This window comes from Gastrolobium bilobum, unplaced genomic scaffold (genome assembly GCF_033153095.1).
Source record: "Gastrolobium bilobum isolate Gb01-03AN ecotype WA unplaced genomic scaffold, APGP_CSIRO_Gbil_v1 utg4364, whole genome shotgun sequence".
Lineage (NCBI taxonomy): Eukaryota > Viridiplantae > Streptophyta > Magnoliopsida > Fabales > Fabaceae > Gastrolobium > Gastrolobium bilobum.
Window position 1 is genome coordinate 76,536 of NW_026898973.1, and position 22,080 is coordinate 98,615.

Below are 22,080 nucleotides of genomic sequence, written 5' to 3' on the forward strand. Positions count from 1 at the left end.
TATCTTATGCTTTGGCAAAGGTAGACTCACGCATATCATGTTGGGCGTTAAACCAGACATCTGTCACGCAGTGGGAGTAGTGAGATAGTACCATTTTGAACCTAGAGGAATACTAGATTATTGTTAAGCATGTATTCAAGTATCTTTGGAGAACGAGAGATTATATGCTGGTATGTTCTAGTGGGAGTCTTGAAAAGCGGAGTTTTCAAAAATTCAGTTATTTCAAGTGGATATTGACTCAAGAAAATCAACCTCGAGCTATGAGTTTTTCACTAAACTCAGATAGCATTAGAGGTGGATCTTGCAGACCCAGTTACTAAGAGTTTGCCTGAACTTGTGTTCAAGAGGCATGTTACTTTTTTGGGTCTTAGGAAGATCCCAGACTTGCATTAAGCAAGTAAGAGTTATTGGTTTCATTTTGCTCTTGGAGTAAGACGATGAAACAATAAAATCATTTTCTGAATTTCATAAATAAGGTTTTATTTATTTATTTTGCGCACTATTTACAAACATAAAGGTCCGGATCAAACTGTGGAGTATATGATCATATGGATACGTTCATAGAGGACATGATCATAGGTTCTCACAATTGATGAATGGATTCACAGCTGTTAAATAAAGTTGGGCACTTTATTTAGGCTGCAATATTTTATGAAATGGTTTTGTCTGAATCATTGTAAAATATTGGTGTGAGTTAACATTCACATTGAAAGGATCAAGGAGAGATTTGATTAAGGTTGTTTTTCTGTCATAAGGTATCAAATCTCTAGTTAACTATAGTTATGTAATTGCTCTTAATCCTGAGTTTATTATAAATAGGTAATCAAGTAGTTTTCATTCTTTGATTTACCAACGGGTGAGGTTCGATCTATTGACGGCCAATAACTCGGTATTTTGGGAGTGAGATTATTTGATTATCGGTATTTATGAGATAAACAACATGGAATTTGTAGGATATGTCCCCTTGATATGTTTCAGTACTTGGATATTAAAGACACTGGCCAGTGCATGTAATCCATTAGAGAAACTATCATAGTCAATGGAATAAATAATTGATTGAGTTACAGAAAACTTGTCAATCAATTATAGACATTCTACAAAGGGGCGATGCATATTCATGTTATAAGTGTTGTTAATCTTGGAGTTCAAGTTCGGGCTTTTAGTGGAGTAGCACCGAATTAGATAATCATTCGTTGATTATCAGGAGCCTTGATTAATAACAGATGGTAGATCCCCAAGCTAGCTTGAGACAAGGGATGGGTTATTTTTCGGATAAATGATGACTTATGGGTTACATGATCTTGGGTTTTACGACTCAAGTTTGTATCCAAAAGAGCAAGTGAGAGATTGTTGGGTTTGCTCTTTTACTAAAGCCCAAATGGGTTATTAGTATGAGAAGAGCTCAAGGAACCTAGAGCCCAATGAGCTAGGGTTTCTTAGAATCCATATAAATAGTACCTCTTAAGTCATTAGCCTCCAGAGGTCTTTTTTGTGAGAAAGAGGCAAGCTCAGAATCTAATCAGTGCCCACACACTTCCCCTTCCTCCTCGAGAGATAGTTTGGAAGATCTTCCACAGTCCAGCTTCAAGGAGGTTGTTCGTGCTGCGGCGCTGAGGTGAGCTGTTCGTGAAGAGGAATCCTACAAGGGAAGATTCTACACGAGACCTGCGCACCGAGAGGTAATTGTGAAACAATGATGATTCAGTAAGCATACCAATGTACTAGGTCCTAAACCGCTTCCGCATAAATCTAAGATTTCCTACATCATTCACATGGAAAAATATATTTTTTCTTTTTAAAAAATAAAATAAAATTGGTGAACCCCACTATATTTGTTTCTCAACATGAGAAATTTCTTTCATACTACATGAGAGAAATGTTAGGAACTCGGTTCCCTCAACTCGGCTAAGAAGCTTTTTTGCGGAAGTCAATCAACAAGATCGTGAATCTCGGAAGGCAATCTTAACTCGGCTTAAACTTCACCAGATCGGGCAGACCAGCGGAAAAATAAAAATACAAAGGGGAGAAAGAGAAAGAGAACACAACCAGATTTTAACGTGAGAAAATCTTCTCCAACCACGTGACCTAGTCCAGTTCAAATGTTTACTATGATAATAATGGGTACAAAGAATCAAGATTTACCAAAGTGGTGATTAATATAACCTATCCAACAATGATTCCCTAAAGATGTTTCACTCAAACTCTATCTAGAGGTCTCTTAAATACAAAGCTCAAAGTTTTGCTCACAAATCTCTCTAGTGTCACTCAAGAGTCTCTCAAAATCATCTAATCTTATAACTTAGCCTTCACCTACAACTAATGCATATATAGACGAGGTGAAATCTATGATTTAGGATTTTAGGAAACCCTTCAGTGCGCTTGGATTTAGCATTGAAGGGAGAAAGCCCAACAAGAAATAATCCTCTTAAAAAAATTACAAATTGGATTTTTTTTATCCAATATTAAAAAAAATTACAAATTGCAAATTATTTAAATATGAAATAAGATATTCTATGTTTACCAAAAATAAAATAAAATATTCTACTTACTTTTTATAATGCCCACCTTGCTTACCACTTTACCTATCTTTTTTCATATTTATCTTGCTTAATACTTTTCAACACCGTCGATCAAAATCTCAATTAATCGTTATCATTTTTCTCTTGTCTTGGAATTTTGATCTAAAAATATTAGAAATTGATAGGCAAAATAGACATAAGAAAAAGGTAAGTAGAATAACTTATTCTTTTATATATATATATATATATATATATATATATATATATATATATATATATATATGGGGCAGGATATTCTTACACCGGTGTAAGAGTTAGAAGTTTTACACTCAATCTTGATCATTGATCCACTTGTATCCAATGGCTCACATTACTAAAAAATTTGAACCATTAGATATAAGTGGGATCAGCAGACAAGATTAAGAGTGTAACTTACACTGGTGTAAAATGATCCTGACCCTATATATATATATTATACTATACAAATCAGGATCAAGAGAACCAATCAAAACGATTTATGATTTACAAAAGTATATTGCTTGATATGAATAAACCTATAAATTCAATATATTATAAAATTAATCAAATAAATCCTTCTATCATTACATTTAATATTTTTTTCATCCTATTTTTTATTTAATTTTACCATGTAAGTGATGTAACATGCCATACGGGGTGAAATTGCCATGCCATAAGTGATCAACATGTCATTATTATTGGCGCAATTGGATTTGCATAAATGTAAAGACCATTCTGGTTTGAAATGCAGTTGATTATCATGGTTTTTAATCTCATAGATTTTTACTTCTTGCAATTAGAGGTGGCAAAGTGGGCGGCCCGCCCCGCCATCAACCCACCAAAAATTAAGTCAGCCCGTCCCGTTTGGCGGGTTGGCCCGCCAGCCCGAGTCTATTTTACACTGACCCGCCTCGACTCGCTTATGCCCGCCATCAACCCGCCAAAAAATAAGCCCGCCCCGTCCCGCCCCGCCCCGCCCCACTTTTGAGATGGGTTGAAAAATTAAGCCCGCCCCGCCCCGTTTGGCGGGTTGGGCGGGTTGGCCCGCCGAGCCGAGCTTGTTTTGCCGGCTCTACTTGCAATGCAAACCCACGAGAAATCTCCTTTGTGTAGGTGTGGTTATCCTTCTCGCCTTTGTTACCACAGAATCTCCTCCTTCATGAATCAGCCTTCTATGCATACCAACAAACAAACCTTCTTGCTGAAGATGCAAGATCAAGCCTCTAAAGATGGCCTCATGAGGATGATAGTTTCTTCCAGACTATGCTTAAGAGAGAAAGAGGGAGGAGTGTGTTGGCACTTTAGGATTTCAGTTTTCAGATCTTAGTAACGTAGAGGTTGGTGACTAAATAAAATTATGGATTTGTTTTTTCTAAAGTTACTTTAGATAACTTTATCTAATGTTCATCGAAACGACGATGTTTTGAGGCGAAAATCATGGTGTTTTTGTAATTTTAATTTATTTCATGGTTATAATAGTCTTTATCATTCTAATTTTTTAATTTTTCAACCCCAAAACGACGTCGTTTCGATGAACATTAGATAAAGTTATCTAAAGTAACATTAAATACTTTTTTCTCTAAAATTATTTATATGGCCACTAAAAAACCCTAACTCTAAGCTTCTTGAGCTTTAAATTTTTTGGGCTATTTTCATGTGTTGAGAGCCTAATTGAATTTTGGCAAAAGGACATAAACCCAACAATTATATGTTAGGCCAAGATTATTTTACATCGGTATAAATTATATTCTAAAATTTAATCGTTGATCCCATTTATATCCGATGGTTCTAATTTACTATATATTTGAGCCATTAAGAATTCAATATTTTTCATTTTAATTTTTTTCGTCCTACTCAAATCCTTCGTAGCGTAACATAGATCTCTTATTATTTTTACTATTATCATTATTTATTATTATTCCATAGAAATTATTATTTAATTATATAGGAAAAATATTTTTCCTGTATATGCAAAAAAAAGCTAGTTGATTACTACATGCAACAATACGGGCATGGAGGCATAATTGACAATGCATACGAATAAGGAGGACAACTAAGTGGAAAGCGACGTTCAATTAAAGCAACCACCACATTTTGCTAATGACAGAATTTTTTTTTTTTTAAGTTACCCGACCCTAATTATCTATTTGAGACGAGTTGGCTCCCTCTGGTATCTCCACGAGTTTTGACTCTTTGAGTCGGCTATGGGACTAATCCGGAGTGCGGGGGAACAGTGATGGCTAAAGGTTCAGCCCCTTCCCCAAGAATGCATTCAGCAGAAATCGAACACATGTCCAACCCCACTAACTCAGCGCCAAATTACCAACTGAGCTGCACCTATCGGGTCTAATGACATAATTCTTACAACAAGATATTTTTATAAAAATTTATATTAAAATAAAAAAAAATTAGTCTTATGTTATAGGAGATCAATATCTCATATCATAGATACAATAAATATTTGGTCCACTTATTTTAAAAAATAAAAAATGTGTGGACTTCACATTTTTTGTGCTTATGACACGTGATATTAATTTTCTATAACATAAGACTAATATTTTCTTTAAAATAATTATGCAATTTTAAGAGCCTTTCACAAAATTATTTACCAGATAGTTTTGTGAGTATTATTATTGTATTATACACCATTATTATATGGTGGCAATGTTTAAGATAAGTAAAATGTGTTATGTTGACATGTGGGATAAAATGATTGTGTATAAATTTGAATAAATGACATATATTAACGGCCTGTCATGTCACGGTTAACCCATGTGTCAATTTGCAAAAAAAATTTGTCCAAAAAAATTAATAAAAGTTAAAATTTTAATAATTTTGACAATATATTATGGATCAAGGATCAACGTATAAATTTTATTCAATTTCTTTTAGAACTATTTTTAAAAAAAATAAATATTTAACTTTTACATATGACCCGCGATCCACGGCAGATTGTGTCTGAGTTTCAATTTTTACCGTCGAACAAAAACGGGTCATTTTCAGTTGGACAATTTGATCCACTAAGTTAAACCTTGACCCGAAACCGACACGTTTTGCCACCCTATTAATGTTAATACATAGAGAGAGAGGCTAAGAATTTTCTTCGTTTATGACCCAATATTGTGGAAAAAGTAATGTGCATTGTGCACTCTCCGGTTCGTGTCATCATCACCACCATGACACTTGCCAACGTTACAACAACTTCCTCTGCCTCTCTCTCTCTCTCTGTCTCTGTGTGTCTCTCTCTAGGACATTTCAGAACCCATTTGTAGCAACGAAACAATGAGTGGCACCGCCTTTAAGGTTGCTGTGTTGGGAAGTGGAAGTAAGTTATGCATTTCACTGCACATACACTACACATACACTTCATCTCTCTATGCCCAATTGATCTTATTTTATTTTATTTTTCGCTTTTAATTAACTAATTATATATGTATATATATATATATATATATATATATATATATATATATATATATATATATAATATTTGAATGTTGGCAGTTTCAGGAGCAGTGTGTGCATCAACTCTTGCACGAAATGGGGTTTCTGTAACTCTGTTTGAATCAGCTAGAGGCCCTGGTGGACGCATGTCCCAGAGAAGGTTCTTTTTTCTTTCTTTTCCCCCTTTTTATGTTAATGGGGTTCTGTGTGATCATTGTTTTATCGATATGGAATTGCAATTTTGAAGTTACTGAATTGATTCAAGGAGAACTCTTATGTTATATCATTGCTACAGAATTTTCCATTTGCTTTCTTAAAGTTTTATTTTTTTATTTTTAAGGAAAAAACTGATTTCGGTTTTCCTGATTGCTGTATTTGGTTAATCTGAATATGTGCTAGTAAGAAGGTCTGTGAGGAATTGAATTTTGTAATCTGAGAAAACTTAAGGAGAAGAGTCAGTAGACTTATTGCTCTGTTGGCTTATGTTTTGAAATTGTTCATAGAGAAATGTTAGCAACACTTTCTTTTCAACATTCTCACTATTATTGGGTGAAATCTCATGTTGATCACATGAATATAGAGTGTGCCCAGATGATTAAGTGGGACTAGCGTGGGATTTTACATGATAATAGAGAGTGTTGAAAATAGAGTGTGAAAGGTATGTTGCCAGCATTCTTCTTGATCAGATTAGCTAGCATGTAGCTTAGTCTCTGTTTAAAATCTCTACTTCACTGTTTTAGTCTGTATTATTTGAAGCATTGTTTTAAAGCAACTCATATATTTTTATAGAAATTCTTAATTTTCTTGTTTGCTTTGTTGAAATACTTTTGCTGATTGTCTTTGTTTAGTCAAAGAAACAGCACTGGTATTTAGAGACAATTACTTTAGTTCAAAGTATAACATAGTTAAAATTGTTATTTCCTTACTAATGTTACTGAAATTTCTTTCATTGGCTAAGTGGTAATTTGAAAGAGGATACTAAATTTTTTATTTTCTGGAAATCCAGAGATAAAACTGAAGATGGGAAGGAGCTGCATTTCGACCATGGTGCTCCGTTTTTCTCAGTTAGCAAGTCTGAAGTGTTATGTCTAGTTCAAGAGTGGGAGTCAAGGGGTCTAGTAGCTGAATGGAAGGAAAAGTTTGGCTCATTTGATTTTCACACCCTTAAATTTAACAACACAGAGCAGGTTGACAACTATTCCACATATGTTCTCAACTTTTTTTGTGCAGTATATGTGGTGAAGATTGATTAGACAGCGTGTCATACTTTCATGTGTATTAGTGGTTAGCAGTGTCAATACTTTCGATTGAAATTTGTTAGAATATATAGAGAATATCTCATGATTATAGGATAATTAGAGTATTTTAGATGATTTCTTATGATTGGTTTCCATATTTCCAATTATCTCATGATTTGTTTCCTTATTTAATTAGGATTAGGAGTCTACTATTAGTATAAATAAGAGTTAGTCCTTTGTCTTTTATAACACATCATTCGCAACAATATCCATAATTCCATATAATTCTATTATTCAGAGCTGTTCTCTCCTTTCCTTCCACTTTTGCCATTGGAGTCTTTCTGTTTCTTTAATTCGGTGGTTGAAAGGACTTTGTCTCCAACACTTTCCATTAATTTAGTAGTATTTCAATTTGGGTTCCATGACACCCCTTTAAAGTCTTGGTTTTAAGTTCCCTAAAAATGTGAATACCAGATAGGTGAAAATATATATCTTAGCAGCACCTTAGATATGAGAAAAACACATATTTTCTAGGAAACTCATCATATTTTTCTTCCATTTTAGCATCAATTACGTACTTGTTCAAGTTATGTAGAAAACATGATTGTGCCACAAAGCCCCGTGTATCTGAAATCACTTTTATTGGAAAAGTTGTTTCTCTGACTGGGAATTTTTTTAGGAAGGATTAAGCAAAAGATTTGTGGGTGTTCCAGGCATGAATTCTATATGTAAAGCATTATGCAATGAGAGTGGTATCTACTTAATTCTTTTAATTAGTTTTGTTATTCACAGTTGATTGTGAACCCTTGCTTATTCATTTTTTTTCATTGTTAGGTGTGGAAAGCAAGTTTGGTGTGGGTATTGGAAGAGTTGAATGGTTGGCAGATGAAAATTTGTGGTCATTGACTGGGACGGATGGACAACATCTTGGTCAATTTAAGGGGCTTGTTGCATCAGACAAGAATATAGTTTCTCCCAGGATTTCAGAGGTGACAGGACGGTTACCACCTCTTGGTATGAACATGATGGCTTTCTTCCTTAGCTCTCTCCTTACTTTTCCATGTTAAAATTGATCCCTGATTCATTTTATCTTTTGAGGAGACAATGTTGGGCTCTATTAGTAGGTCTTTCAGTCAGAAAATTAGCTGTGTAGAGAGCCATCTAGCTTATATTTTCTATTAAACAATTTAGTGAATGAACCTGGCAAAAAAGAATAAAAGTGATTGGGAAAGATTAGCTGGTATCAGCCAATCGTCATGGCAATAAACTTGTTGCGTGCACCATTCCTCTTTGGGTTAAAGAGCATTTTCTGCCTCTTTTCACTTGAATTATCATTTATTTTATTTTAGAGGCTATTATACTGTTGTCCACCATAAAAATTTGCTACGAAGAGTATACAAGTGAGCGGAAAAGTAGCTTTGATGAATAATGACTTCATAACCTTTTTAAAAGTGTCAGCTTTTATTGGACCTCTTGCTGAATCTTTTTGACACATTTTACCTAATTCCATTGTTTAGTTTTCTCTTCTTTTCTGCTTCAGTGAGATGACTTGTGAAACAGGCTTTTCTATGTATGCACAGGCTTGGGGTTGACTGCACTTGGGAATATTAGTTTACAGCTATGCAAAATTTAGCATGGCTATATATGTCTGATTTAAGAGACTAGATAAAAAACATGTATGTTGGAAGTTTATCACTTATCTGTAATCGTGTTTTGCTTTCCTGGATATTACTAGTAGCACTGGGCTATATCCAAAAGTAAACGCATTGATTTTAGTGTTAGAAACCCCCTATATAGGATAGTAGATTAGAAAAAATAATGGTGGACCCTAAGAACCATGTGGGCCAGCTTTTGTTAGTTAGGCCTAGTTAGTTCCCAAAAGGGTTTTTTTTAACAGGGGTAATTAGGAAAATCCCAGCAGAATTATTTAGTTAGATCATTGGAATTATAAATAGGTTGAGTGAATACATGTAGGGCAGTTAGACAGTAAGCAGAGAGGCAAGGTCAGAGATTAGGATTTCTCTAGCGATTAGGAGAGTTGTGAGAGAGAGTCGATGTAATTTTCTACCTCACTCACCAGGGAACTCATCTATTATCTAATGGGAGGAACTTATCAATAAAGATTCAATGAAGATTTGTTTTCTTAAACTGTTAATTCTCAATTCTTGAGTCAGTTACTATCATATAGAAATTGTAGGAGACATGAATATTATTTTACTGTTAGCTGTTGTTTTCCTTCAAACTATTAACTAATGCTAGCAGGAGACACTTTTTATAGGCGTCTATCATGTTTGGCAAGCATGGATGCAATTGAGAAGTGTTTCTTTAACTTTTCCATTTTTGCAACAATCTAGAAAGTTGAGAGGGATTACAATTTACTATTTGATTGCAATAATCTAGCAGGAGGCATGAATATGATAAATAATCCAATTGATAGATTCAACTTGAATTTGAACTTTAAAGTATGGAATATATTTTGACCATGTTTTACTCTCTTGTGATGGATGCAGATTCAAAGTTGGTGCCAGAGTTGTCTGAAAAGTTGTTCAATCTTCCTGTTAGGCCGTGTTTTGCTGTAATGCTGGCGTTTGCAGAGCCTCTGTCAACAGTATGATATAGCTATACAGCTCCCAAGCTGCCATTAAATTTTACAAGTTTGCTAACTTATGAATTTGATATGGCTCATTTGATTTTGGACCCATTTCATTGCTCATGCTTGGTTTTGGTGATATTATTCTTGATTTCCTTTTTAATGTGTAGCTTGATATCTTCTTCCTCCTCCTCCTCCTTCTTCTTTCCCACTGGTGTGAAGAAGTTAAGTAGCTTGAAACCTAATAATATAAAACAACTGAGAGAATGAGATTGGCAGAGAAGGTGGTTTGTGGTAATTTTTGTAATCAACATATTCCAAAGTATAATTGACTGCCACACAAAACAACTTGAGATGGTTTTTCGTAATTAATTTTTGTGTGGAAAGATATTGCATCTGTAATGAAGTTGAATTAAGGCTTTGTTCAGTATTTTAGTCTTCTATTTAGGAACATTTTCTGTTATGTAGAATTGAGGATCTCAGTCTACAAATTTTAATTTATGATTCAGATTCCAGTCAAAGGCATCTCTTTTAAAAATTCTAAAGTTTTAAGCTGGGCTTATTGTGATAGCAGCAAGCCAAGCCGTTCTACTACAAGGTATTTGTTTAATGTTGCATTAGTGGGACAAATATATTGTAAATTCAGTTTCCATTGATTTGTAACTCACGAGGTGGCATCTTTACTTTACAGTGAAAGATGGGTTCTTCATTCAACAGCAGAATACGCAGAGGATATAATTGCTCAAACTGGAATGAAGAAGCCCTCAGACATTACACTGAATAAAGTGACTGAACAGCTTTTCCAAGAATTTCAAAGCACAGGGCTTAACATATCTCAACCCTTTTTCAAGAGAGCCCATAGATGGTAAGTAACCTATGTAGCACCGACACGGGACACGATACGACACGACACTCCGACATGTTAATTCTAAAATATGTTAGATTTCGACACGTTAGGACACGTTTTGATATTGAATAATATTTTTAATTTATGTTGTGTATATTATATTTAATATTCAATAATTTAACAAAAAAATAAAGCTAAATTTATAATACCCATTAATTTTGTAAAGAATCATAAGATATCACGAATATTTATATTAAATTCAATAAAATGGTAATAGTAATCCAACGAATCTAATAGTTAGAACTAAAAACGCAACGCAACCTTTGAACCTTTTTTTGAGTTTCTACAATGCACGTTGAAGTGTCGGGGAGTCTGAGAGTGTCGGACACAACATATCGGAGTTTTTGAAGTGTCGGTGCTTCATAGTAAGTAACTAAGTATGTAAATAGGAGCTCTGAGTGATTTCTATTTCTCAAGTCATGGACATATATATAATATAACTAGCATTACGATTAGGTGTTGGTGATTTGAAAGAACTATCTTGAGTTCTAGAGCATTACTATATATTTCAGGTTGCATTAAGCTGGATAGTGCCTACTTTGTTCATCTTTACTAATTATCTACTAATGTTTTCACATTTTAGAATTTCAATCGCCTTTACCTCTGGTTGATAATTTTCTAAATCCAGTCATTGAAAACCTCTTTCTTCTTACAAAGTTTTGATCTATGGAATATCCCTGCATGTATTTGAGGTTACATCTGTGCATGAAAAGCGATGATGTTTATTTTCTTTTGAAATCAGGTCACCCATTATATGTTTAAGATAAACATTAAATAACTATGCCAAAAATATGGATGAATGCTAACCTGTCAGATAGCACTCACTATATGTGGTGCATGATGTCTTTCGAAAATTTCATCTGGTTAATGAGAGATATAGGTGTGCACCGAAAGGGCCATTATGGATCACGATATTAATAAATTATTTTTTGTTTTTCTATCTACATTGTTTAGTTTTCCTGTAGCTACTTTAAAATTAGAAACTGAAGAAATTTTCAAATAGTAATAATAGTACTGTATTTCTATTATATGCTTATGATGAGAACATTTTTTGTAATGTTGGTTGGTTTTGTAGGGGGAGTGCATTTCCAGCTGCTAGTATTGCCCAAGACAAAAAATGTCTTTGGGACAGAAACAAGAGACTAGCCATCTGTGGAGACTTCTGTGTTAGTCCCAATGTTGAAGGTGCCATAGATAGTGGCTTGGCAGCAGCATTAAGGCTTAAAGATAGTGTCAGCTGTTTATAATTGGAGCCTTGAAAGTATTATTATTTGTAGTTGTTCAAACTTCTATCTGAGCTTATTTTTGCTGGGAAAACTCATGTTTAAATTTCTTTTAAGTCATTGCTGTGTTACCAAGTAAGATAATAAGGTAAACGTGTTTACGTTTATAGATGATGGACAAATCTACTGTGACTATGAATTTGTGATCATGTTATCCCTTTTTTGTTAAATAGAAGACATTTCATAAAGCACCTTGGCCTACATATCTCAAAATATCAGCATCCCACGTCTATTGGTATAGGTTAACCTCTTACAAATTATAGTTATTCTATGTAAACTATTTATTTCTTTGGAATCATGGCATTTGAATTTATCTATAAGCAGCAAAATTTTGTTTCCCCGTTTGGAACTTTCGAGTTGCTGACACTGATACATAAGAAATTCTTCTAACTGAGTAACTTATATGCTTGAGAAGTTTAGGATTTTCTTTTCATTCAAAGTCATGTCGATAAACTGGTTGATCCATGAACTGTTTTGCTCTCTGATTTTCCAGTTAAAGTGGCTTTTGGAAAAATTACTAATCACCTAAAGCCAAAAAAACAAAAAAAATGTTATTAGGAGGTGACACCTTCTGTGTTAGTGTCATAAATTTCTAAACATCTACAGGCTTTTTATATTGTAACACATTCAATTTTGGGTGCAAAGTAGTGGGAAATTTTCAAGAAATAAAATTGTTCCTATTTATACACACATAAAAAAATAAAATAAAATTTGCTCCTTAAGTTTAGAAAAATAACAAAAAACTAAACATTTCTTACCATGAATATCGTTATATATTAATAATTTTTGTTCCCGTTTTTCTTATTCCATTTTTAGTATAGCAAATTAGGAATCTCATTCTAAATCTATCGTCTGTGATTGGTCTCCCAAAATGTATGTGTCTAAACTTTAAGCAACTGTGACATAAAAATATAGGAAGTATACCATTAATATTGTGTTTATTTAACCATAATAGAGCTGTCAAAGTTATCAGTATGGAATTACACGTTCTGATGTTGAAAAAGTACTTGAATCGAAATTACAAACAAAAGTAGAGTATCTTCCCAAAAAAAATTGCATGTAGTGAATACATCAATAGAAGAATGCTTAACTAGTGACTTCACACTTCAAACATTCACCGTTTCTTATTGCATAGTAATAAAAAAAACATTAAAATTCCCACTTAGATCATTGCTCATTCCTTTTTCTTTGGGTTTTATAAATTCAGTTTCCATAAATTTTAAAGTTTTTTTAATATAAATTTTTGGTTTGTAACTATATTCTCCTACTCGATAAGTGATAAACTAATCTCTTTCCCGTTTGGATCATTTTTTTTTAGTTAAAAACTATTTTTTTTTTTAAAAAAATACTTCTATTATGAAGTCCGTTTGTAGGTCTGTTTTTTTAAAAAATAGAAGCCACAAAAAAGTTAAAAATATTTTTTTAAGCTAAAAATTATTTAAAAAAAAGCGAAAGTCAAAAGTTAATTTTTTTTTCAAAATCCAAATATTTTTTTTGAAAAGCTAAATAACTTTAACTTTTGTAAAAAATATTTTTATCCAAACGGCCCTAATTGCAGTCCCATACTACAGAAGTGACTCTTACCAATTTTAAATTTTAATTTGATTACTGTTGTGATTTTTCTTTTCAAAACACTATTAAAAAAAAAATTAAATGCATCACGTATCTAAAGTACCAACGTGCATTGAAAAGAAATTTTTTCCTAAAATAATAAAGGGAAATACTATTTTTTTTTAAATAGGAGATAACTATCTTATGTAATAAAGAAAAAATAAATGAATCTCATCATCATAAGAAAAAAAGGGTGCAAAAATCGAAGTAAGAGAACATCATAAATTATTTCCTATGAAAGAAAAATAATAAAACCTTTTATGAATTTAAAGTTTTTAAAATTACTTTAGATAATTTTATCTAATATTCATCAAAATACACAAAAAAATATATGTGACCCATTTTTTTTTTTTCTCTTCACATGAGTCTATATGGATCCTGCATATTTTTTTATGTGTATTTTGATAAACAAAATTATCTAAAAGTAATTTTCGTTTTGATTATTTATGTCTTTCTCTTTTCTTGTTTTTCTTTTTCACTGTTAAATAGCTCACTTCACTTTATGTGGTTGAGCTATATATATCCAGACACAATATTATTTCAATATTTTTTTTTTTTTTGAATATTTTGCTCTCTTTTTTTTCTGATGATTATATAGAATGAAGGAATATCCACGTTTCTTCCATCAAGATGGGTTTGAAGATTTTGTTTGTAAGCATGTTTTAAAACAATAGGTGAACATTTCATCTCATTTGGATAATGTTTGCATTATCATATCCTTCACACTGCCACAAATTTCATGCCACGTGTTACAAAGCAATCACTAATATATGGTCACTATTATTATTATTATTATTATCAGAGTAACTCGTTTTGTTTTGCTCATACCACACAAATAGTAGAAGCAGAAGCAGAAACAAGTCTCAATTGAAATGGCATCTTCAGTTATGGCTTCTGTGAGCCTCAAACCTGTTCCTTTCACTGCTGAGAAATCTTCAGTTAGAGGGCTTCCTTCCCTTTCAAGGAATTCATCTTCCTTCAAAGTTGTGGCCAGTGGTGGCAAGAAGATTAAGACTGACAAACCTTATGGTTAGCGACCACTTTTGAAATAAAAATATTCATAGATATATATGCACTACCCTTTTCACTTTTCACTTTTTATTTTTATTTTTTTATGTTAATTATTGTAGGAATTAGTGGTGGCATGAACTTGAGGGATGGAGTTGATGCATCTGGAAGGAAAGGAAAGGTTTGTGATTGTGTTTAGTATCTTGCATTAAATTATAATATATAATATATTGGTTAACATGATAGGTTTTTTTTTATGTTTTTAGCTTCAGCTTCTTGATATGGCTTAACATGATAATTAAGTTACTGTTTCTATTCATTACTATTATTTTTAAGTAATGAAGTAAAAAAAGGAAAAGAAATTATTAATTTGAATTAATTGTCATGTTTATAAATGAAGCGTGGGTATTGCTTATTTACTTGAGAGTGTGCCAATCTTTTAAGGCTTGCTGATTTTTTTGCTCAAGAGCTTCCACCACATAATCTTAACTTCTGAATTTCAATTCAGGGAAAGGGTGTTTACCAGTTTGTGGACAAATATGGTGCTAATGTTGATGGATACAGGTAAATTACATCTTTCTAATTCTAGATCCAATTATATATATATAGACACACACAAGAGAGCGAGTCTAAAGTAGTGATAAAGTTGTTCATGTGACTTCCGATCATGGTTTCGAATTCGAAAAATAGTCTCTAATTCGAAAAATAGTCTCTTTACAATTATCTAAAGGTATGGTTATGTATAAAGATTGTCTTTATCCCACACTCGCTAATTGAGATTTGATGTAGAGTGGTAATCACACACAACCCATTGATGTACACCATCAAGTATTGAAAAAAAATGGATTAAGAAATCAAGTTCATGCAATTCAAAGTTCTGAATATTGATGTTCACTTATGAATTATTTTCATTCAATTATGTATAAATTAACCAGCTTATTCAAATTGTATTTGGCTGATTTATTATACAGTCCTATCTACGACACCAATGATTGGTCTCCAACCGGTGATGTCTACACTGGAGGTAAGAAACCATTTTTTTTTTGTGTTGGTAACTTTAATGCCTTAAAATTGACATTCAAGAAGCAATAGTATGAAAGGTAGAGAAAAAGAGTTGTTTATCATAGTCAAACTTTCTAATATAAATAATTGGGTAATATTATTACTTGGTCAATATTAAATGTAAAAGAATATAGTTTTTTATTCATAGAATGATAACAAATTTTATAAATGCAGGTACCACTGGGTTGGCTATCTGGGCTGTAACTCTACTTGGTCTTCTTGCTGGTGGTGTACTTCTTGTCTACAACACAAGTGCTTTGTCACAATAGACTTTCATAAGTTATAACTTATTCCATGTAATGTAACTATCTAAAAATGAAGGAATTATTCAAGTACTTGTTATATGGTTCCTTCAGTTCTATTTGTTGTGTGGATTTAAACAATCTTTGTTGTTCGTATAAACATGCATCTTCATGGGTATCTCCAATTTGTTTCTCAACATGTTAAAATCTCTTGGCTAGTTTGTATGCATTGTCTCTTTTCCTCACTGGCACTTATACGGTGTGTGGCCTTCTCTAATTTATTGTTTTAACTATGGGGAAAAGTGTGTATTATTTTGAAGGACATAAATTTGTGTCATTTTAAGTTAAAGAAATAGATAAATCATGGAGGAGAGAATGAATGGAAAAAGTTTTAAAATTGTGAATTCCACCTCTTTGTGAGAGTGAAAAAATATAAGGTGTGTTGTCTAAAATGACACATCTTTTTCCATTTTAACTACACAGCTTTGGCTAGCTATGATATTTCACAAAATGTATGCACACTTCAAAATGGAGTTTTGATTTCTAAATTAGGTTATGTTTCTATTTTCCCCACCTATATTATGGAGTAATAATCAACAAAGATATTATTTGACAACATATTAACAAGCGTTTAAAAATATTAACACTACTTCATGGAGCAATAATCGACAAAAAAAACAAGAGTAAAATTGGAGGATTTTTTTTGTAAATTTTGTTTGGACATGTGACTCAAGAGTGTGGAACAGTGATCAATATGTCACTTTTTGACAAAATTTTTATCCAAATACTACGCGATCAATACTTTTTTATCAGACAGCCACGTGACGTAATTCGCTACGATTGGTAACGATTTGCGTTTGCTAATGATTTTGTGACACATGACACATTTTCGCAAAAAAAAATTGACGTGTCATAATTCGCTACCAGTGGTAGAGAATTTGGTCTGTAATATGGCTATATGTCACGAAATCATTGGCCACGAAATTCGCTACAAGTGGTAGCGAATTATGACACGTGGTAGTCCGATAAAAAATACTGTTCGCGTGACATTTGGGTAAATTTTTTACCAAAAAGTGACACTTTGGTCACTATTCTCAAGAGTGTTTTACAAGTTAACAAATATCATATAAAAAAGAACTTTATTTTTATTAATAAAAAATTAGTTATCAATTATGTTCTTTGGTTATATAATTATGGGAAAAAGAAGTACCCTTTAAAAGAACACCAGCTTGTGTTCTTTCAATGATTTATCGGTAAGACTTTGTGTAAATCTAAAAATTTATTTATTTCTCTCTTTCCTCAGTCACATCATTGATGTGTAAAGTGAATTTTATTTTTTTTAGATTTACATAAACTCTTACTGGTAAGATTTTGTGTAAGTCACTGAAAGGACATAAGTTTGTGTTATTTTAAAGGACATCCACCGAACCATATAATTATATATAGTTAGATAATATAATAATTTTTAGAAGAAAAAATTAAATTGAACTCTAAAAAATTACAATATCAATAACTTGAGGGCGAAGGTGCTTGACTTACAAGTATAATTTAAAATTATAGAATCATGCTCACAGATTGAATCATACAACACAGACTTTATCTTCGTGTTAATTCTAATTATATTCTTTGATTATATAATATAATAATCTTGATCACACAAAATGTGTAATGATGCAAATTGAATGAACACATAAATTTGTTACTATCATACAAGTTGAATGAATACAGATTGTTATGGATATATATCATATCCTAACTACCTACCTAACAATCTATTAAAAAATAGATACTCAATTATCTCAACAATATCAAATAACAAAGCTACTCAAGATAAGGCCCCTATCTCAAGAGAAAGGAAGTTGAATCCTACTACAACTGAGAGATCTACAGAGGTAACCTTTATAAATAAGAGGCTAAAGACCCCATATACACACTTTTTTGACCTATTTACTATTACTGTCAACATTGTGCACACACCCACGTCTTGGCTAAGAGCCTATTTGTAACACCCCGTTCTAGAACCAGTTTGTTAACATTACGTACGGCATTAAGCGCACTTACAATCACAACAATTGAATTAAAGTACAGACGAATTTTTTCCTTTTTATTTATAAACGTTTCTGTTTAAAATCAATTTTGTACTTAAAAAATCTCCCATAAATGTGATCATAACTTAAACTATATGTGGAACACCTATTGCAAGTTTTATTTAGACCATATATTGCTACCATAGTGTGCCAAGCAGTCCCCTTAGACCAACAAGGCTTTCAAACTCATTTTTATTGTTATTCAACACTAAACACCTCCAACTTTTAGTTACCTAAGAAATTTTACACTTCTTATATGGTCCTCATATTCCAATATGTTATATATCTCTTCGTTATCTACGCATAGGTTCAAACCGCGCTCAAATCGGAGAACCGTAGCCCAAGTTATGAATTTTCTACGAAACGAGTGCTGAATACATTGGGATCAGCGCGAATGGCTCCAGACTGGCGCGAATAACGCCACGAAACAGAAGCTTTCCAGACTTATTGCGCGAACGGCGCCAATCATGGCGCGAATGGAGCCAATCATGGCTTTCATACTCATTTTTATTGTTATTCAACACTAAACACCTCCACTTTTTAGTTACCTAAGAAATTTTACACTACTTATATGGTTCTCATCTTCTACTATTTTATAGATCTCTTCGTTATCTACGCGTAGGTTCAAACCACGCTCAAATCGGAGAACCGTAGTCCAAGTTATGAATTTTCTACAAAACGAGTGCTGAAACCACTGGGACCGGCGCGAATGGCTCCAGACTGGCGCGAATAACGCCACGAAACATAAGCTTTCCCGACTTATTGCACGAACGGCGCCAATCATGGCGCGAATGGCGCCGAGAACGCGTTTTCCCACTGTATCTTGGCGCGGTTAGCGCCACCACGGCGCTAATAGCGCCAAATTTCTGGAGATTACACCTAGCCTTAGTATTTTACCCTTAACTGGAGTTATACTTATCCGATTGTCGTAATCTTAGTCTCGTTGGAAGATAAGAAAAAGATCTATAACTTCCATCAAGACAAGGGTCCAAATCTATCATATAGGATGTGGAAAATGGACAACAAGCCATAATATTCTTATATTTACATTAATTCTCAACCTCAAAGGTTTTCTTTCACCTAATAGATATTGTACAACCATTTCAATACATGATTCTTTCCATTTCAAGGCTCACATGATATCCAAAGGGCTCAATTACATCAATGTATTTCAAAATGATTACATACCAAAGACTTAGAAATAACAAGTGATCAAAGTCCCACCAGGGAAATACAACATCAATGATCCACTTCTAAGTCGTATTCGCATTCATCTATCACTAATGCATCAAAATATCTCAAATATCATCTATCATATGAAAGCTACTCGTGCCCTTTGCCTCGCCTAGTATCATCTCTGCTTACACCTGAAATAACAGTCCCCAAACGGGGTGAGATAAAACTCAATAAACCCAGGGTTCTTGGAGAATTGCTCCAACCCCAGAGTTCACTTCCTTCATGAAGGGTTAGTATACACATGGCACGCACTACATCATATATCCAGAGGAAATAATAGCAATGATTTAATTAAAGCATACTCGTGCATTCAAATGGTCAAAAAATTAAACAATTAAATCATCACACATTCTTCAGTTGCATCTTAGTCCTTTCCACTAAGCATACAACCTAGCCCCTCGTGCTTGTCCATTGGCCCTTTCTCCAATGACACAACAATACTATATGAATGCAAACATACAATAATACTAACATTACTACTCAATCATCCATTCATTAACCATTACTTCCATAAAAGCAATGGTGGAACCACAAGAGGGATTAACCTCCAAGATCCAAAGGTTTACCTCTTGATGTTTCCCTTCCTTTGCAAGCTTTCTTATATCTCACTTATCCACACCAATCTTTCTTGGTATGTCCACTTGGCAATTCCTTCCAATCACCAATGCACCCTATTCAAGAGTTTGAAATCCATCAATTTAACATACATACAACATATTCAAAAACCACACAATCCCATTCACACCATAATTTAGGCATGAACTTACCAATCCAAATGAGCTACTCAAGCTCCATGGCTTCCTCCAATGATTGGTCACTCAATGTGGGTCCACTTGCTTCAATCCTATCAACACAATGGGCACCATTAACACAACCAATCCAGGCCATGACTCAACAATGCAAGAAACTACACATTTCAAGCATGAATTTTTCCAAAATATGAAACAATAACCAAACGACTATCTAAGTTCATTTCCACCGTTTATTCATCATTCCTAACAACATTTGTAAAGGAACTTAGCTTCAATATAACTCAAACTTATCAAACTCACAAAATTACTATTCATCATCTTCAACCTCATGCAACCTCCATGGAAACCAAGTTTGAGAAGTGAAAACTTACCCCAAAGCATCACACAGCCAAGGAATGGTGTTATCCTAAGCTCCCATGGAAGAAAATGACATCAAACTCCTCAAATCTTCACAAGGGTCGAAATCTTTGGAGGGAGATATCTCACTCCACAATGCTTCCCACTCAAAACCAAGCTAGGATTTGGAATGAAGAGAAGATTCTTTACATTTTTGGCTTTAGAACGATGAATTTCGTTGAGAGATGAGGGAGCTAGGGTTTGAAGCTCAAAATGGTCTCTCCCTCTCTTTTCTCTCTGTTTTGGTCGACGAAGGAGGAGGAAGAATGAGGCTTCTTTCCTTGCTTTTTCCACTTAACATAGTTAAGTTATCTTAACTGGGTATGAGCTCATCTATCTAGTTAACTCCGTTTACTTCCAAACTTTACCCAAAGGTCTGGAATATTTTTCTAAGAATATTTTTACTTTTACTTTCATATTTTAGATACTTTTGCCTACACCCATTTTTACCCATAATTTTCGCTGACTGCATTTTTTTACCTCAAAAGTGATCCTAATTAATTTAATTAGGCCTTTTACTTATTTCAATTCACTAATACATGCTAATTTACTTAATTACATGTAATTTACTATTTAATTAGGTTAGGGATATTATACTATTGCTTGTGCACAGTGATTGAGATACTGACTATAAGCCAACTACGGTACCTATCTCTAAGGTATCTCTGAGCGCATACCACTCGGTATAGCAATACGGTCTTCTAGGACCTAACATTGGCGCCGTCTGTGGTGACGTTAAATTTCGATTCCCATCCCACGATGATGAACACCCGTTCGATGTCCAACAACGCTCAAACTCTACCGCCGCCGCATCAGCCTGCCCTCGGACGCCTCCAGTCGATTACATAACCGGTGCTAGTAGAGGTGCAAGTCGGAGAGATCGACACCAAGCAACTGCCCTTCGTGACCCAAGGCAACCCGATGGTGGAGCCTACACGTCCACCTCCGCATAATGACCAGCCCAGAAGTGAGGATCACGTGGTTAATACTGCCATTAACGCAATCCTTCAAAGGATGCAAGAGATGGAGAACAGATTCCTGGCTCAACATAGGCTGAATGCCCAGAAGATGGAGGCATTAGAGGCCGAGTTGCGAAACCAAAACCCTGAAGGCCGAGATGGAGGAGCAGGCCCAGAAGGCCTTGCTGGAAGAGCAGGCCCAATTCAAATTGAAAGGCCGGAACATCAGAACTCGACAACTGAAAACGTCCGAGATCCTCGCCACAACAACTAGTACGAAGGCGGAGGAAAGGGAAACAACCAAAGAGATAATTATCTCCATGATGAAGAGGCTAATGATAGCCCATTTACTGAGAGACTCATCAACTTGGCAATTCCGTCGAGATTCAAAAGTGCCAAGATACCCCCTATGACGGAAGTCAGGATCCAGACGCCCATCTAGAGGCATTCAAGACTGAGATGCTGTTCAACGGGATAACTGGACCCATTAAGGCCATAATTTTTGCTACGACCTTGACAGGTCAGGCAATGACATGGATAACCAGGCTCCCCAAGAACTCAATTGATTCATTTGAGGACCTGGCTCGGACTTTTCGCTTGAACTTTGCCACAAGTAAAGCACACCCCATTCCGGCCTATGCTTTAGGAAGAATCTGACAAAAGAAGAATGAATCACTGAGAAAGTAACTCGATCGATCTAAGGATGCAACCCTCAAAGTTCGAAGCTT

General features: G+C 34.0%; 2 protein-coding genes across 2 annotated transcripts; both read left to right on the forward strand.

Annotated features, from left to right (window-relative positions):
- The first annotated feature begins 5,657 nt into the window (after window positions 1–5,657).
- Window positions 5,658–12,174, forward strand: LOC133285960 (uncharacterized). Its single transcript, XM_061483284.1, has 9 exons — window positions 5,658–5,862; window positions 6,042–6,141; window positions 6,988–7,168; window positions 7,899–7,971; window positions 8,054–8,233; window positions 9,730–9,827; window positions 10,319–10,407; window positions 10,501–10,674; window positions 11,792–12,174. Exons 1-9 carry the CDS (start codon window positions 5,820–5,822, stop codon window positions 11,961–11,963), a joined length of 1,110 nt encoding a protein of 369 aa, XP_061339268.1. The 5' UTR covers window positions 5,658–5,819; the 3' UTR covers window positions 11,964–12,174.
- Window positions 12,175–14,402: 2,228 nt separating this feature from the next.
- On the forward strand, window positions 14,403–16,102 carry LOC133285952 (photosystem II 10 kDa polypeptide, chloroplastic). The gene is made up of 5 exons (XM_061483273.1): window positions 14,403–14,639; window positions 14,741–14,799; window positions 15,127–15,182; window positions 15,590–15,642; window positions 15,855–16,102. Exons 1-5 carry the CDS (start codon window positions 14,483–14,485, stop codon window positions 15,947–15,949), a joined length of 420 nt encoding a protein of 139 aa, XP_061339257.1. The 5' UTR covers window positions 14,403–14,482; the 3' UTR covers window positions 15,950–16,102.
- Window positions 16,103–22,080: the final 5,978 nt, after the last annotated feature.

Bases quoted from the DNA above. Each gene is read 5' to 3' on its own strand.
- LOC133285960 (XM_061483284.1), top strand. From the start codon at position 5,820: ATGAGTGGCACCGCCTTTAAGGTTGCTGTGTTGGGAAGTGGAA. The intron at 6,142-6,987 runs GTTCTTTTTTCT...CTGGAAATCCAG, and splicing joins GGACGCATGTCCCAGAGAAG to AGATAAAACTGAAGATGGGA. The intron at 10,408-10,500 runs GTATTTGTTTAA...TTTACTTTACAG, and splicing joins CCAAGCCGTTCTACTACAAG to TGAAAGATGGGTTCTTCATT.
- LOC133285952 (XM_061483273.1), top strand. From the start codon at position 14,483: ATGGCATCTTCAGTTATGGCTTCTGTGAGCCTCAAACCTGTTCCTTTC. The intron at 14,800-15,126 runs GTTTGTGATTGT...ATTTCAATTCAG, and splicing joins CATCTGGAAGGAAAGGAAAG to GGAAAGGGTGTTTACCAGTT. The intron at 15,183-15,589 runs GTAAATTACATC...TTTATTATACAG, and splicing joins GCTAATGTTGATGGATACAG to TCCTATCTACGACACCAATG.